Below are 18,055 nucleotides of genomic sequence, written 5' to 3'. Positions count from 1 at the left end.
ATTGAAGCATCCACGTTCAGTTTTTAATTGTAGTGTATGTTCTTTTACTGAACTAAATGATTTTTATTACTATAAAAAATCAAAACGACGGTGGGGGTCGGTGACGCGGTGGGCAAGTGACGTAACCGGTGTTGCGGCTTAACACCGGTATCACCGTCTATCACGGCAAGCCTATAAAGGATGCATGACAGGCCAAAATGTGGTATTTATCTTAGAAGTTAGCATAATGTAGGCACATACTTTGCTTCCATAGCATTCCTATAACACCATAAAACGCTGTCTAGGTAGGCAGTTAACTAGGTTTTGCAGCTGGTGTCCGGACAGGGACAAACAGGAAGACACGGAGAGAGCTGAAGATAAAGGGAGGGAGCAGGCTGCTGGAGTGGTATAATCAGTAAGGAGAGGTGGTGAGTTAAATGAACGGGTCTCTGTGTAACCGCACACTGAACAGTGCCATTTACTCTCTCTACAGGCAAACTCACACATTACACAGGCTGGCTTTCTCTCTCTCTCTCTCAATAGCATCCTTCACCCCGTTTTTATCCTTGACTCTTCCAGATCTTTCTATTCACTCTGTGCCTCTCTTTCTTTTGTAGCGCATTTGTCCTCATGGCTGCTAGTGAATCAGTCAGAAAGGTGCCAGGATTAAATCTATACAGCAGAACACACACACATTTCCTTGCCTTTATATAAAAATAATAGCAGTCTATGGTATGTCACTCCTGAGATGAGTGTTCAAAGGTGCTTCTTGATGAAACTGTCCATCTTTATCGCCTTGCTAAACTGTATACTTGACCGTTGTCTACGGAAACTGCTTTTCTTACCTAGCCATTAGGGATGCACCGAAATGAAAATTCTTGGCCGAAGCCGAACAAAATGAAACACTGGGCCGAAGGCCGAATACCGAACACAAGTTAGTAAATTAATATTTTTTGGCCATTTTTGAGACTTGAATCAGGCATGTATTTTTTTACTGTACAAATAAAGGCAGCCTTGCTGAGCAGAAGAGAATTCTTTTAAAACATTAGAATATATTACAGATCCCAATTTGAACACTGTGTGAATGTTATAATAAATGTATTAATAGAGCTGTTGTAGGGTAATTATTATCATTATTATTTTCTTACTTTTTTATTTTATTTTACAGAACAACAGTAAAATTACAATACTAAGATTTATGAATGTTGATGGAGTTGTTGCTTTTTCTCGGCTTTTATTTTGGCAGAAACCCGCAGGAAGATCTCAGTGCTTCTTTTTGTTGACAACAGCATGCAGATTTATAAATGATTCTCATTACCAATTTGGGAAGATGTTTGTCGCACGTATCACATTGTCACATGCCTTAACCCCACAGGAAGATCTCAGTGCTGCTTTTTGTTGACAACAGCATGCAGATTTATAAATGATTCTCATAACGATTTTGGGAAGATGTTTGTCGCACGTATCACATTGTCACATGCCTTTAAAAAAATTCACAAAATGTTACTGAGCAACTGATGAGTAACAGTGTTTCAGCGCAGATTTTTCTCGCGCTTTGGACTTTGAGCTCGTGCAGCGCTGTCAGAATACATGCAATTCGCATTAGTGCGTGCCTCTATTTGATCGCGTTAGTCATTGTTCGGTACATATTATTCAGCCGAATACACCGAAAGAGATTTTTTTGCTATTTTCGGCCGAATAATTTTGGTTGCTGAACATTCGGTGCATCCCTACTAGCCATGCTGTCAGTTGTTTCACTCCTCAATTCCTTTCCTAACACATAATGTCACATGAATCAGTATTTCATGTGCATTGCTGTATTTCTTAAGTTGCTGCGTAATAAGAGAAATAATGTACAGTCAGCCAGTCATTATACCAAAATAAACTCCTTCAGGGGTTTATTTCGTGATTGTAACTGTATATTACATAACTCGTCATTATTCAAACATACAGCCTAAAGGCTTTAATCTAATTGTTATATTTTATTTTATTTCAGCTTTATTTGTGTGGTGTTCCCTATTCTCATCGAATTAGGATTGAGTATTATAACTTTATAGTTATAGTTAAATCAGTGTGAGTAATTACAAGCTTGTTGACAGTGCTCAAGGTAGAAGTGCATTCTGGGTCTGAACGGCACTCAAATCACATGGAGGCAGAAGTGAGCCGATGTGTTTTTTTCTCTTTATAAGGGAAGGAGGGTTTTTAGGTCACATTCAACCCTCTTTCTCTTTATGCGTCCCCTGGGCTGACCCAGTCAAGCCTTAATAGTGGAACAACAATGGAGTGCATTGATTAACTATACCACTAATGAAGTGAAAACGAGTCAATACACACAAACTCACACACACATTTTGACTACTGAAGAGTTCAAGTATGTATGATAAAACTGCTGTGGGTCTGTTCTGTATGTCAAATGTTTCAAACTGCTCAGGTAGATGTGGCAAACCAAAATCTGCAATCAAAAATCTCAAAATAAATGCACGATTTCTCATCATATTCTCTTAAAACCAAAGTATCTGGTATATTTACATTAATTTTAAAGCTCTATACTCTTACAGCATGTCAACAACTGCCTTGTTTGTGCTATTCTTATTTCTCCTGAGGCATTTTAGGAGAAACATCAGACAAAATTGATGCTTAAATGTATCATAACTGATATAACTTAAGTCCCCTGAGCTATGAAAAAGCAATACGATTTCCTAGAGTAACAGTGTGAGAATGCGTGTGTGTGTGTGTGTGTGTGTGTGTGTGTATGAGACGCAGACATCGATCAACATAAACAGCCAGACAGCAATGTGTCATGATTCTCCATGGAGATGCAACCACATCTACTAGAGTAACTAAATCTACAAGCGCAACACTCTCAATCAAAATACCCACACACTTCAGGCACCCTTGCGCTGTGAAGCATTATCATAGCTTCAGTCGTATCAGTCCACAGCCGCATGCATTCTCTAACTGTCCCTACCAGCACAATAACCACCTCTACTGCATTATTCACTGGTCTAGTGCTTCAGATAAATACAGGAAACTGCCTCTGATGTGTGTATGTGTCCCATCATGTCCTGCTCTGTGGTTCAGTTCTATGTGTTGTTTAGTTGACGGGTCAGTAAAGCGACAACACAGCGATGCGTCACTGTGACAGCTTGGCCCTCCCCGACCTCTCTGGTCCACTGACTGGTTGTATGAGGTCAGAAGTAGACAGTTGCTTTCTGCTACATCTTTATTCATTTTTAAATAGGCGGTGTGTGGATAAATATATATGATACAACTGCTATGGGTCTGTATGTCAAATCAAGAGTGAAAAATTTAAGGGGGTCTGAATACTTTCCGTACCCACTGTATGTTCTGTTCTGGGACAATTACAAGTCAACAAACAAGTCAGTCAGTTGATGGGTCAGTGAAGCAAAAACAAAAAAAACAACAACATGTCATCATGCCGACCTCTCTGGTCCATTGATTAGCTGCATGTAACAGCAGAAGTTGACAACAGCTTAATGCTGCCTACATCTAAAGATGTTCTGCTAACCACTGTGACATCCTCATTTACTTCCTTCACCTATTTTCCACCTTAATCCCCATCTCCACAGAGTTCCTTTGTATATTCCTCAGCACAAAGCAATCAGAGAACTCTTTCTGCAAAATGGGTTATGAAAATAAAACAATGGCAGTTCCTGGGTGATATGATATGCCTTGAGAGAACTGAACGTTCTGAGGGAAACGAACCCACGATGTGCATTCCCTGGGCGCATTACATAATCAACTTCAGCCCTAACCACCAGCAGATGTTAGCCGTGTAATCTCACTCGTTTGCGACCAAGTGAGACTGGCTCAGCTTTTCCGGCGTGTACGAACTCTTTCATACACATGAATTTGTGTCTCTGTGCATGGCCATGGATCACAGGGAGAATGAATGCTGCATGCTGATTGGTTAAGCAGCAACATATGGTGACCTCAGCCAGTCAGTGACAAGCGTAGCAGAACAATGAGGGATCCTCCATTTAAATGTGAATGCAGTGCTATTATCCAGCTGGGCTTATGTGTGTGTGTGTGTGTGTGTTCCCGTCTCTTACTTACATCATTATCCTGGAGAGAAAAGAAAATTGGAAAGACAAATGACAAAAAAGAAACAAATGAGGTACAAACTAAATTAGCAGTTTGGTCATGTTAATTATGCTGATTCTGAAAAATCTGTTATTTTCCTCCAGTCTTCCTGTTAAATGCATACTGAGTTTACTGGATTTTTTTACTGGATTTTGCCTGAAAAATTGCCTACTATTTCTTTTTGATAAAACACTTTATGTTGATATAATAAATATTCAATTATTATTTTTTTTTACACTTCTGTAAACTAAACTAAACTAAACTAAACTCAAATAATACATTTAATTAAATTAATTTTTACTTGGGCAGCCTGATCAAACAATGAGACTGTTTTGAATCAGTCTGATGAATCCTTATGAAGAAACTCACTGAATCAACATCCGACTCACTGAAGTATAAGATGTCTGTCTGGAATGAAGGTTTGTGAAAATGAAACAAGTAGCCTACTGCTTGTTCATTGAGCAACGTGTAGTTAAAGAAAAACATTTAAAAAACATTTATTTTAATTAAAAATTAATTAATTGTGCTGGTTTATCAGATTAAGAAATAACCTAGCAATAGTCACTTTCTTTTTAGAAAAAGCCTCATTGTTTGCATTATATAGGCTAATAAATGCATCTGGGGTGCGTTTCCCAAAACCATCGTTACCTAACTATGGTCGTTAGTTCCATTGAATTCTATTAGCAACGATGGAACTTGCGACCATAGTTGCTTTCGGGAAACGCAACCCAGATTATTTTAATTAGTTACTTTAATTATGTTTATTTAAAAAGAACAAAGCAAAAAGAAAAAGAATACAAAGAAAGAAATCACAATTTAAAAATGATCCAAGCAGTTTGTTAAGAATATTGTGATATATCTTGTATTGCCCACCACTAGCTAACATTAATGGAAGTTAATTCATTATTCAGTTCAGTATACAGGATTTCACTGTCAGTTGAATCGACACACTCAAAATGGAGGGATAAGTCAAGAACACTGCTTTGTAGAATACAGCAGAGTGCTGTCATATACTGGACATTTCAGCAAACGCAGCAGGTTACCCGCATATTGCATGCATACTGCATGTACTGGAGTAGTATGGTAGAACTCCATTCAGAACATACCCAGTGTGTCTGTTTTCAGAGGGCAGCGGTATATAGTGAGCACACTCTCACGCAGACACAGCCTGAGGGGAGGCACAGACAGAATCGCTCCATTTTGCCCTTAACAGCATAGAGAGGCCTGCAAGCTCGAAGTAGATCAAGCATTGCAATAAAACAGTGCGGCCTACTTTACAGGCGCAAACTTTAACTGAGCCTCCACACACACAAACCAAATTCTATAACCCGGTATAACACACATTTATCTTTCTCTCATTACTCTATCATCATAGTCCCCACAGCAAACACTCCTGCATTCTTATATAACAGAACTGTTTGATGAGAGAATGGGAGCAAAAGGGAAGAAAAGCAGACATGCACACTTGTGTGGATCTTGTATTTTTCCTCCTTCATATCAGAATGCATTTTCCGGTCAGAGTCAAGGTTGGCCTTGACAGTGCTCTCCCAAAAATCTCTTCATATGCAGTGGCCTAGTTTCTGCGGGGTAAGAGAAACAAAGAGAGGTGCGGTGGAAGCGAGTGCAAGGTGGGATCGGTGTCATACACTGCTACACTCGGTTGAGCTTTGGAGAGGCGTCAGTACCGTAACTGTCCAGAGGAGGTGAGGTCTGTCTCCTATTTCAGCTCTGAGATCTACCTCTGTGTCCATGGCATCTCCTGGCACGGAGCCCCGTGGGGCTGTTTGCCCATCTGGGAAGCTGGCTGAAGGGTTCGGGGGCTTTGTAGCAGCCAAGGTTGATGGCCTGATGTGATTTAGGGGAAGTGCAAAGGCGTGCTGGGGTCCCAGTGATGGGACTTGAAAAATGATTCATGAATATTGAGCTTAATTAGTATGGAAGTCTCACACAGCCAGAATTTTTTCAGAATTGGGATTGAGCTGCAAAGTGTAGCGGATGTATTCTAGCCAAAAAAATGTCCACTTAAACAGGAAAAGGCAGACTGACTGACATGCAAAGTGACTAACCATACTTTTTAAATGTGAATTTCACACCATAAAGTCTGTTTGGTTTCCATTTATGCCAGGGGTGTCCAATCCTGCTCCTGGAGGGCCACTGTCCTACAGAGGTTAGCTCTAACCCTAATTAAACACACCTGAACCAGCTAATTTAGGTCTTCAGGATCACTAGAAACATCCAGGCTGGTGTTTTGGAGCAGGTTGGAGCTCAATATTCTAAATCTCATGCAATTGGGCTACTTACAGTATATACTGTTGTTTTTTAGTCTGTGGGTTAAAGCAACCCCCAACCCCCCGAAATGCAATTTTGACAGAAGGGACCCCTGACGGATGGGAATACCACAGGAAAACCCCGATTGGGCTAGTTTTAGGCTATTTTTTTTAATAGCAATTGGGATGATTTTGTTTCACAGACCTGGCAACCCTGTTGGAGCTAACCTTCGGAGGACACTGGCCAACCAGATTGGACACCCCCGATTTACGTGATGTCTTACTGGGTAAATATCATCCATACAAATTCCCGCTCCACATAATGTGTATATTAAACATCAAATGTTTTGTTTTGGCTGCTATTTTGTCATGTCGCACAGCAACCAATGTAGCCTGATTCACAGACAAATGACTTAAAAAAAAAAAAAACCCGGGAGTCACCAGTTTGATTCATTCCAACTGAAGGTCCAGACACACCAAACTGACATAAAAAAACAGCGACAATGAAAGCAAACTGTGGTCATCTGCGCCAAAAGGTTGTGCTTGAACGCAAAACAACAGTCAATGGCCAACTAGCAGGTATCTTCTGTGCCTGCATGGGAGGAATTACTCTCCATACCAGCAGGTGGCAGTAGTCACCAGGAGACCTAGGACTATGCATATATAAATAGTGTAGAACATACCCACAAAAAAAGGGCCGACAGATGCTCAACGACGGCCCAACATTGGCCGATAAAGTGTCCGGCAAAATTGTGTGAGCAAATCAGACTGAAGCTTACCATTTTGAGTAAGTTCTTGTTTTGTGTTTAGTATGCATCAGACAGTCATTGAACCGTCTGACGCTATTGGCATGCTTTTGATGAAAAATAGGACAAACCCACATAAAAGGATTGGACACCAACAAACCCACGCATATTTACACACAGGTGTGAGGTGTGGATTAGCGTGTTAGAAAGCAAGAGCTTTGCTGGAAGGCTTTTGGTGAGGGATGCCAGGTTGTTGAGTCCTTGTATGTGTGCGTAAGTGTATTTGTGTGACTTTTAGTGCAGTGATGGTTGCCTTTTAAACAAGCAGCAGAAATAAGTCCTCAAATGTTTCCCATAATCCCGCATTCTGCTCCCTCTAGCTACAAATAATGAGCTCTCCTTCTGAAGAGCCCAATCAAACAAGTAAAACATTTGAAAGAGAGAGAGAGGGAGAGAGAGGGAAGACATGACAACATTTGGTATGAAAGGAAGCAGAGAGAAGATGTAAAAAATTATGGAACGTTGCGGACAGAAAAAAAAAGGCAAAGGGAAAAACATGAAACAGCAGAGTGAGCAAGAAAAAGAAGGCAGGGAAAGACAGAGGGAAAAGGTCCACGGAGACTCATTGAGGTAAGCCTTGACTTTGGCAAATGCAGCCACGCAGATGGAGTGAATAAATATTGGACAGGGATATCACATCACTTACAGAGAAGGGCGGGGGTAATTATTGGGAAAGAGAAGAATCGTGAGGGAAGACAAAAGATCCAATGCAAAAGAAATCAGTGCACACAAGCAAGTCCAGATTGCCGATAATTCAAGCCACCAAATTAACTTTAAACGAGTAACGTGTTCTGCAAGTTTGACTTATCGACTGTAATGCTAACGGAGCTTGAATGTATTCGCTATAAATTTCCCATATACAATTAATTATAAAATAAATTAAGTAATTTTACCACTTTGCCTAAGCTATTTAGCCTAAGCAGGCGTGTCATGTCAAAAGTATTGTAGGATGAATAATCTACCAAACTGTTTAGGGTTACTGCTTTGTTAAAATCACTAACCCCAGTTACGAGCAATAATGAAGATGCGACCAATTTATCGAAATGTTAGCAAATTTTCAAAAAAAGTTTAAAAAAAGTCCATTGCCTAATGTCAATAGTGTAGCAATGTATCAAGTACCGTTCCCACAGCAATCAATTTCACTTATAAGCAAAATTCCCCGCATGGGTTCCCAATGAAATGACTGGAATTCGCCCACACAATTTCGGTAAATATGATCATGCCTGATGCTTGCCTTAGCAAAAAATGTAGTTCATTAGCCTAGTTGAACGTTATGCAAATACATACACTTGGTACATTAATATAATAATAATAATTTTAATCATTTTAATCATTTTAATAAATTATATTAATTTTAATAAATAATTAATTCTTTATAATATTAACCATATTAATTAAATTAATATGGTCAACACGTGAATATCAGCTATTTTACAACTCAAAGAAGATAATTGAATCATATGTCTGAACTATCTGCTTATAACAGCAAAAACAAACAAACAAACAAAAAAAAACAGAATATATGATCAAATAGCAGAGATTGGAACTGACTCTGTGGAATGACTGAAATTTAATTTACAAAAAAAAACGTTTATTTTTTGGGTCTCTTCAAGGCAACTGGAATTTTTTATAGGCCAATAAACATGTCTGTTTCCAGTTTGTGTGTGTGTGTGTGTGTGTGTGAGAGAGAGAGAGAGACAGAGAGGAAGCAAGAGATTTCTATGGTTCCAGGGTCACAGGGGAGAATGTTGTTCATCAGGTATAAAGAACTCTAGACAAACACTCCTGCCTTGACTCTAAACAGCTTTTCAGCAGCTGAAAGCCATCGTCACGAGTCCACGCGTGACCATATACAGAAAGAGAAACATGCTTGCCTCTCAGTGCAATCAGTGAATGGAGTGTAAGTCTAAGATGAAGCGACTGAATAAACGAGACAAATAAGGAATAGCGACAAAGTAGTCTGCAAATACAGACAAAAAAAGATTTAGTCATCTAAATAAGTGCCTCGCAGCTGGTGGGTCGCAGATCTTTTCTGATTGGGTCTTAAAAAGCAAAAGCAAAATGTAAATCATAAAATGCAACTACATAATAATGCACTGAATAGAAAAATAAACAGAATTAAATACAATCTACTTTTAAGGGATGCGAATGCACTTCCTGTTTTGTTGTTAACATTAACAATTGTACATCCAAACAGATTCTACAATACAGACTTGAGAAAGGAGGCAAAGGTGCTAATATGGAAAAATTGTGTTTCCGTGGCCACAACATCCTCCAGCCCCATCAATCATCTCCTCATCCATCACTTTCACACATATGGGCCGGCTAACCGCAGACATGAGTGATGCAGTACCTCTTGCACATACAAATACACATCTGACCCTGAAACACAACACAACTTTATAGCACTAAAAGAAAAACGTTGGCCTTAAGTTTAAAAAGTCAGTCTCACGCATTCACTTTCTGGATGTCTATGACTCTCCGCCTAAAACACCACCGGCACCCACATTTGATGAGGCTTTTTGAATGGCACATCAGCCGTTTAAGAAGGAAGTTATTGCATTTTGATGAAAGATTACGAAGACAAACATATTAATAACATGCACCGATGAATCGTGCACAATAAGACCAGGAACGTGTATTAAGAAAGTAAATAGTGCCAATTTTGATTACATGATGACTTTAAGGTTGGCTGATTGAGTGTGTGTGTGTGTGTGTGTGTGTGTGCCACAGCTCCTCACACTTGTTAATCATCCCTTTATCTTCCAGCGATTTCTGGAATGAAACTGCTCTCTTTAAGCGCTGGAGGGATCTCTACCCTCCCTCTGTCTTTCCTGTCTTCCTTCCCTTCCGTTTATGTCTCATGCTCTAGGTTAACAGCAGATGTGAGGAACCACTCAAACAGGTCATGAGTCAAAGGTTACAGACTTCCCAGAGTTTTGTGAAGATAACTGTGGAAAAAATAACTTGTCTGCTAAAGGGAGAAAGAGAGAGAGAGAGAGAGAGAAACTCAATCTCGCCAAACAATATAAGTGTTTCTGAAATCAAATCAACTACTAGCGACGTAATTTTCCCACATACAAAACCAAATGATAACTTACATTAACTTGACACAAACTTCCTCTTGTGCTTATTTGTGTAATTTATTTTTATTTTCATTTTTGGAAAAGACTTTTTGTCTGGAGGCCTGTTTCCACGTTGACCGAAAACTAATTGTAAGATAAAGATTGAAATAATAAATAGCCAATTGTGAGATATAAAAGTCCCTATTGTGAAATATAAAGTTGTGGCGGTGACTTCTGGATGAGCAAGAAATGAAAAAACCTAGCTATTTTCAGAAATTTGCCTCAATTTGCATCATATTTGCAAGAAATGTAACTGAATTGCCAACATCCCCTCCCACCAATCCTCCAACACATCCTCCAGTGGGATGGAAAACAAGTTCAGTGAACCCCACACCAGAACTCTGATCAGCCCCTTTCTCTTACACAATAAGAGCTTCTTTGTGTCCTGGAGGACCACTGGAGTGCTCTCAGATCTAAAATGAAGTTAGTCTGTCAAATGACTACACTTTACTGCAAAACAAAAAGCCATAATCCAGAATCAACAACAAAGTTGGCAGCTGAAGTGGCTTACGACAGGCAGAAATGTAGACTGCGCAGTTGGGGATTTAAAGGACAGGTGTTTTATATTCTCACTCGAGTGTGTGTAATGTTTTTCTGGCAGAGAGGTGAGCGGCTTATCACGTAGTGAAGAGAGAGATTAGCAAGTATTCACTCACTGGAACACAGGCCAGCTGGATGCTGCCCGTCCACCTTCTTACGTGTGTGTGTAACGGGAGACTGATAGCAACACCTTGTCACAGAAGTGCTAGTCCATGCTTATGGTCAAACCTCAAACCTGGGAGCTGAATGCATCAGAAAGGCCCCTACACAAAGAGAAACATTCATGAGTGAATAAAAAAAAAAAAACTCAGAACATGCATTCTGAATACCTTTTGATAGCAATCACATGTTATAACTGGGAAAATGAACAAGACCTATTCAAATATTACTCCTCATAACAGAAATAAATAAACCGATGTGACCTGGTGCAAGATTTTAACCAACTAGTTCTGGTAAAGCACATGCCTACTCACATATATTACATCAAATTGACTTCTAAATAGTGGCTCTCAACCGTTTTGACTCCAATGCCACCTTTTGTCCAAGACATTATTGGCTTGAAGGCCTTACTAAGTTGATAAGAACTTCTTTTTATTTTATAACCAACTATTTATTTTCTGTTGCGGTCTTCCCTAGACTAACTTAAACCGTAACAGTAAAATATTAACAAAAATATGATGTAGTGGGCATCCCTAGTTGAGTTGAAAACCACTGTTCTAGCCGAATAATGTAGCCTCGTGCTTGATTTCATCCATAGTGATTTTGCTTGGATAAAAACAAATGATAAGGAGTCTTTTCAAAGGAGCAGCTATCTTTTTTTTTTTCTTTAAAACATGTTTACAATAAGACTAGGAACATTTGTTTAACATATGGATTTAATTTGTTCTTTAAGCTAATTACAACCAAGTTACCCCACCCCAAATTCAAAAGTACATATTTTGGAATCTCTGGAAGAGAAAGAAGTCATTATTTAGTCTCGTCAAATAGCTACTGTTTGTAATTTCGCGGGTGTTTTTTTCTCTCCGATTTAGCGAACTTAAGAGAACGTTCTGTCCAGTGTATCCGTGTGACGCAGCTGACACAGAATAGCATACGCTGTTTACGTTCAGTGGATCCTCTCCAAAATGGCACCAGGGTGACGCGGAGGAGACGAATTGTTGAATAAAGTTGTTATTTTTGTTTTCTTTGCATACAAAAAGTATTCTCGTAGCTTCGTAAAATTACGGTTGAACCCCTGATGTCACATGGGTTATTTTACCGATCTCCTTGCTACGTTTCTGGACCTTGATCGTGGTAATTACATTGCTGTCTATGGGAGGGTCAGAAAGCTCTCCAGCCCTCTACGAACACCTTGGCAATTGAATCGCCATTGGCTAGTAAATTTTTTTGTTTACTCGCCAGACTGATAAATATATACATACACACATACATATATACACACATACATACACACACACATACATATACACACATACACATATACACACACACATACATATACACACATACACATACATATACACACATACACATACATATACACACATACACATATACATATACACACACATATACATACACACACACACACATATACACACACACATACATATATTATACTTAGCCTCCAACTCACACACTGGCGAGTAAAATCTGAGAATTTATTAGCCATTGGCTAATATTAGTCATCATTTAGTCGCCAGAGTGAAGATTTAGTCGCATATGCGAGTGATTTACTCGCAATGTAGAGGGTTGCTCTCAGAATTCATCAAAAATATATTAATTTCTGTTCCGAAGATGAACGGAAGTCTTATGGGTTTAGAACGACATGAGGGTGAGTAATTAACGACAGAATTTTCATTTTTGGGTGAACTAACCCTTTAACACTGTTGCAGCGGGTTGAAGCGACCCCAATAACTTGATATTTAGTCCCTGGGATGCAAATTTTTCCAGGGGAACCCTGAAACGTGTATTTTATCCCCAGAACGCGATTTTTAAGCGTCCCCCTCGGGAGCGATTGGGCTAGTTTTGGGCTAGTTTCGAGTAGCAATTGGACGGGTTTTGTTCTGAAAACCTGGCAACCCTGGTTCTGTCTCAAATTGTTCCCAAAAGTGTCGTTATAGACATTAACAAATAGCAGACTGTCACACACTATATCAAGTGAATAGCCTGTAGATGAGAATAGTGAGGAAAATGGAGAGCAAAAAGAGAGAACGGGGCGAAATTCTCTCACCACAAGACAAGCGCTCATCAACTCTTAGTAGGTAGAGCGAGCGGACGTAAGTGGGACAGCTGCAGCGTCCGTGAAGAGCTCGCGCTGCATCAAACTATCTCTCGCGCCCCGCAACACTGTACTTTAAGTGAATTACGTGTCCTGCGCGTGCTCTAATCTGATTTCGGCAACACATGCCACGTAACAAATCAAATTGGAAACAACCCAGATACAGAGAGTGAGAGAGGGGGGTGAGAGAGAGAAGGGGAGCCAGTCACTGCGCATTCCGATGGTTTAAAAGCAGAGACGGAGCGGCGCATGTTCTCAACACTGAGCTCGAGCCATTTCAGTCACATGTCTCTTATTAATGCACGAGCTGATATTGCGCTGCAGATCATAGGCGTTCAACATAAAACAATTATTCCGCTATTTATCGATCTGATGCATGAACTATTATATAGGCTAAAGGAGGGGAAAACTATAGTAATGCACCATTTACAATATGTTTTCCCTAAATTGATATATCTAATAATATCTGATAAATTATAAATTTGTCCATTACAATAAAAGTATCGTAAAATATACCGCGCGCGTGTGTGTGTGTGTGTGTGTGTGTGTGTGTGTGTGTGTGTAGTAGGCACAGCCTACTTTTCAACCCCATAGGCTATACATATTATACAACAAGATCAAATCTATTATGGATGTGCGTGCACAAGCAACAAAGGCGTTTTAAAGTTGATCCTGATAAAACATGAATGAGTCTTAAAAAAACAAGCATATCAACTGAAACTGTGTTCCGTCCTACCCCCAAAATACCCCCCATTTTTAATCAGATGTGATATCAGTGGACTATTACATTTAACTTCATCTTCTCGCATAGTGCTACATTGACTATTACTGCTACACTGACTATTCCCTGCTACAATTTCGCCCATGCACTGCAGATCAGTCTATGTAACGTAACTCTGAGACAGGATTCGGACTGTCCGATTCCGGAGCACTAAACCCAACGTGTTTATTTCCTGGATGCGTTTGAGCAGCGGCACATTAATAAAGTTAAAAGCAAAAACAACATTAGCACCATCAGCCCCGTTATCTGATTGCTGATAACACAACGCGCGGCGCAAACACGCTACCGCGTGCCCTATTTGTCAACACGAACAAGATGACAGAAGAGAGCTGAGGAAGCAATGAGATAAACAGCTAAGCGCTTACATCCTTTCTCCGGCGCTCAACAATCGTCCCTCTACCATCATCTCGGGTAGGAAATCCAGATTGTAGGACGAAGTCATGTTCAGGCTGACCGTGTTGTGCGCCGCTGACTGGATAACGCCCGCCTTCCGCGCGAGCCTGCCTGCCTGCCGAGTTTGGGTGCGCGAGACGGAGAGGGACAGGTGCAGCGGCGCGAGCGGCACTGGACACGCACACACTCACTGCGCTTGTCACATTCTTTTCCGCTCACCCATTAGAGTGTTTTTCCTCAACAGTCCCTTCAAAAAAAAAACCTTTCTTCTCAGACAACTAGCGCACCGGAGCGTCAAGCACCGGGAAAGGAGAGGCGTGGCTGCTCGAGCTGCTTGCTGCAGCTAGTTTTTAACCAATGCATCTCTGAGCTATATATAAATGAAAGGATGAAAAAAGTATCCAAACCGGTCCAAACGCAAACGTAAAAAAAAACAAAAAACCCAGCTGTTATCCATACAATGGACGTGGATGGGGACTGGAGCTGTCTAGCTCCAGAAAAACACCACAAAAGTACATTTGTTTAACATATGGATTTAATTTGTTCTTTAAGCTACTTACAACCAAGTTACCCCACCCCAAATTCAAAAGTACATATTTTGGAATCTCTGGAAGAGAAAGAAGTCATTATTTAGTCTCGTCAAATAGCTACTGTTTGTAATTTCGCGGGTGTTTTTTTCTCTCTGATTTAGCGAACGTAAGAGAACGTTCTGTCCAGTGTATCCGTGTAACGCAGCTGACACAGAATAGCATACGCGGTTTACGTTCAGTGGATCCTCTCCAAAATGGCACCAGGGTGACGCGGAGGAGACGAATTGTTGAATAAAGTTGTTATTTTCGTTTTCTTTGCATACAAGAAGTATTCTCGTAGCTTCGTTTGAACGCCTGATGTCACATGGGTTATTTTACCGATCTCCTTGCTACGTTTCTGGACCTTGATCGTGGTAATTACATTGCTGTCTATGGGAGGGTCAGAAAGCTCTCAGAATTCATCAAAAATATCTTAATTTCTGTTCCGAAGATGAACGTAAGTCTTATGGGTTTAGAACGACATGAGGGTGAGTAATTAACGACAGCATTTTCATTTTTGGGTGAACTAAACCTTTAACACTGTTGCAGCGGGTTGAAGCGACCCCAATAACTTGATATTTAGTCCCTGGAATGCGAATTTTTCCAGGGGAACCCCAACAAAACAAAAAAAAAAACGTGTATTTCGCGATTGGGCTAGTTTTGGGCTAGTTTCTAGTAGGGATTGGGTGGGTTTTGTTCTGAAAACCTGGCAACCCTGGTTCTGTTTGTTACAAAAGTAGATATGAATTTGCTGAAAATATTGCCCTCCACAATAGCTCTAAAATCACATTTACATAAATTCAAATACAACACTCCAAGATATAATGCTATTTCATTAGTTAAAAGGATAGTTCACCCAAAAATTTAAATTCTGTTCCAAACCTATTTGACAAAAGAAGATATTTTGAAGTATACTGGCAACCAAACAGTTCATAGCATGGAGGAAAAAAAATACTATGGAAGTCAATGGCTACCGTCAACTGTTTGGTTACTAACATTCTTTAAAATATATTGTTTAGTGTTTAACAGAAGAAAGAAACTCACACAGGTTTGGAACAACTAAACAAGTAAATGATGACAGATTTTTTATTTTTCGGTGAACTATCTCTATAAACATCTCCAGTCCCCTTTCACTTTCATTGTAGCCAGGGCAAAATAACTCAAACTGAGCAAAATATTTTTTTTGTGTTCAACAGAAGAAAGAAAAACATATTTGATAATGAACAGCCCTATATTTTTCATCTTTGAGGGCAAACTGTACCTTCTCTATAAAAAGCAACCTTGCAGAAACATTGTTCCTAATTATTGAAATTACCATGGTATAAAAAGTCGTAGACCAAAATGAGGTTGAGAGATGATAAAGAAACCTCTAGGTATTGAAGATTTATTGCATCGGTGTATTTATTGCATCAAATGATGAATGCAATATGAGGCCGCATCCCCATTTTAGTGTGCTCATCCGTTCATGCGTATGAAAGAGTGCATTTTCTTTTTGTTTTCCCCTCGTGTGCCCCCAGGGGAAGGGGGTCTCGAGCCGCGGCTCTACAGAGCACGTGCAGGAACTAGGTCATGGGAAACACACTAATGCTTAATGCATATATATATATACACACACACACACACACACACACACACACACACACACACACAAATGATGGGGAAGAGAGGAGGACGTTGTGCCTTGCATTCTGTAGTGCATGACCACATAAAATAAAAAGATCTGGGGATATACTGCCTCAATTAGGAACCATCAAAAACTGCACTGCTTTGCAGTTTATGCCTTTAAATTGTCTATGGTAATTAGATAACAACATATTCAGCCAAAAGCTTCAAAACAAAACAAAAATCCATAATGGGCCATGCTTGTCTTTAAAGACCAAGCGCAATGAAGGATTGCAGCTGTCGTTAAAAAGCAGTTGCATAGAATTAAAGTGCAACAAACAGCCAAATTAAACCTGTAGAAAACAGTTTTAGCGAATTGCAAAAAACAAAACACGTGTTGTGGTCTGTTATGACCTGTAGCCAACAACGTGCTAGTATTTGCATGCGTTCAAGTGAGGTGTTTGTGTATGCAAGGATGCACAATCAATATTTCCGTCTTACTGTAGCATTTATGAGAAAACAAAAGACAAAACTAACCCTAGAGCCTGATCCTTAGAGACGGTTTAGGCCAATATTTCTGTAATGATTTTACACAAATTATTATACTACGCAAACTGAGCCGCTGGGGTCATCTTTCCCTCTAAGAAACACTTTTGAATACTGCCTCCAGCTTGGACAGTTGAGCAAAGGTGACTCATAAATAAATAAATAAGTAGGTAATATACAATAATTTCCGACATTACATTACATTATTCAAGTCAATATATGTAGGCCTAAAACCACCAATACAAAATATGAGTACTTATACAGTCCACTGCCCTAAAATATCAATTTGTGCATCAATTACACAGGGAAAAAAAATAAATTTTAGGGTGAACAAAGAAAAATAAATACATTGGGAGTGCTGGACAGGTTTATAAACATTCTGCTGTTCTCGCACAATGCGATATCTACTACCTTGAGCAAATATACCATTACATAATGGATTGTGCAATAAAGAAGCAATTTACGAATGCTCTGTATTGCTGTTACACACCCATGTTATGGAGATGATGAATTCACTAAATGGGTTTCTGTCTGAAGAGAAGATTCAGCAGTAAACCCAAAGACAGCCAGACGGAAGAATTATGGGTGAACATGAAGGAAAGGACGTATTGTAGACTGCTAACACAAGCAATCTCCTTATATGTGTGCATAGCTCTTTAATGTGAAATAGATATTTGTAAAGAATATTTTTGCTTAATAAGGAACATTTCCATACAGAACAAATATTTTTTTCAAGCCTAGCTGCTCTGCTAATTTCTCTGTTTTTAAATTCACTCCTTTTCTTCAAAACTAAGCCCTCTAAAGACATGGCAGCCAACCCGAGGGAAATAAACCCAAACTGATTTGAGAGCTAAACGTTGACGCAACTAAGCACATTACTAGATAACCTTTGCAGAAGTAAACGGCACATAGCACACTTTGTTTATAGTCATACTATGAATCTTACTTAGTTTTAAGGAGCTAAAATCCAGCAGCTTTTAGGGGAAAATGCAGAGTCAATTTTATGTCCCAAAACTGTTTTTCTGCTGTGGAAACACACCAGGATCGAGCTCTGGCGCCCTG

At 39.6% G+C, this 18,055-nt stretch overlaps 1 protein-coding gene across 14 annotated transcripts in view; it reads right to left on the bottom strand.

Annotated features, from left to right (window-relative positions):
* The window catches only part of LOC107669708 (CUGBP Elav-like family member 2), a 166,815-nt gene that overhangs the window by 86,850 nt on the left and 61,910 nt on the right, over positions 1 to 18,055 (bottom strand). The window contains exon 1 of one of the 14 annotated variants that reach the window (XM_016462067.1): positions 14,249 to 14,565. The exons of 11 other annotated variants lie outside the window; for them this stretch is intronic. In XM_016462067.1, the coding sequence (XP_016317553.1) occupies positions 14,249 to 14,325 (77 nt within the window). In that variant the 5' untranslated portion in view covers positions 14,326 to 14,565. Of the gene's footprint in view, positions 1 to 14,248; positions 14,566 to 18,055 lie in introns of those variants that run through there. 2 more of the 14 variants (XM_016462072.1, XM_016462077.1) reach the window with 2 other exon arrangements.

Source organism: Sinocyclocheilus anshuiensis, unplaced genomic scaffold, assembly GCF_001515605.1.
Source record: "Sinocyclocheilus anshuiensis isolate Anshui unplaced genomic scaffold, SAMN03320099.WGS_v1.1 scaffold548, whole genome shotgun sequence".
Taxonomy (NCBI): domain Eukaryota; kingdom Metazoa; phylum Chordata; class Actinopteri; order Cypriniformes; family Cyprinidae; genus Sinocyclocheilus; species Sinocyclocheilus anshuiensis.
Note: the sequence above shows the minus strand (reverse complement) of the source record. Positions and strands in the feature narration are given on the sequence as shown.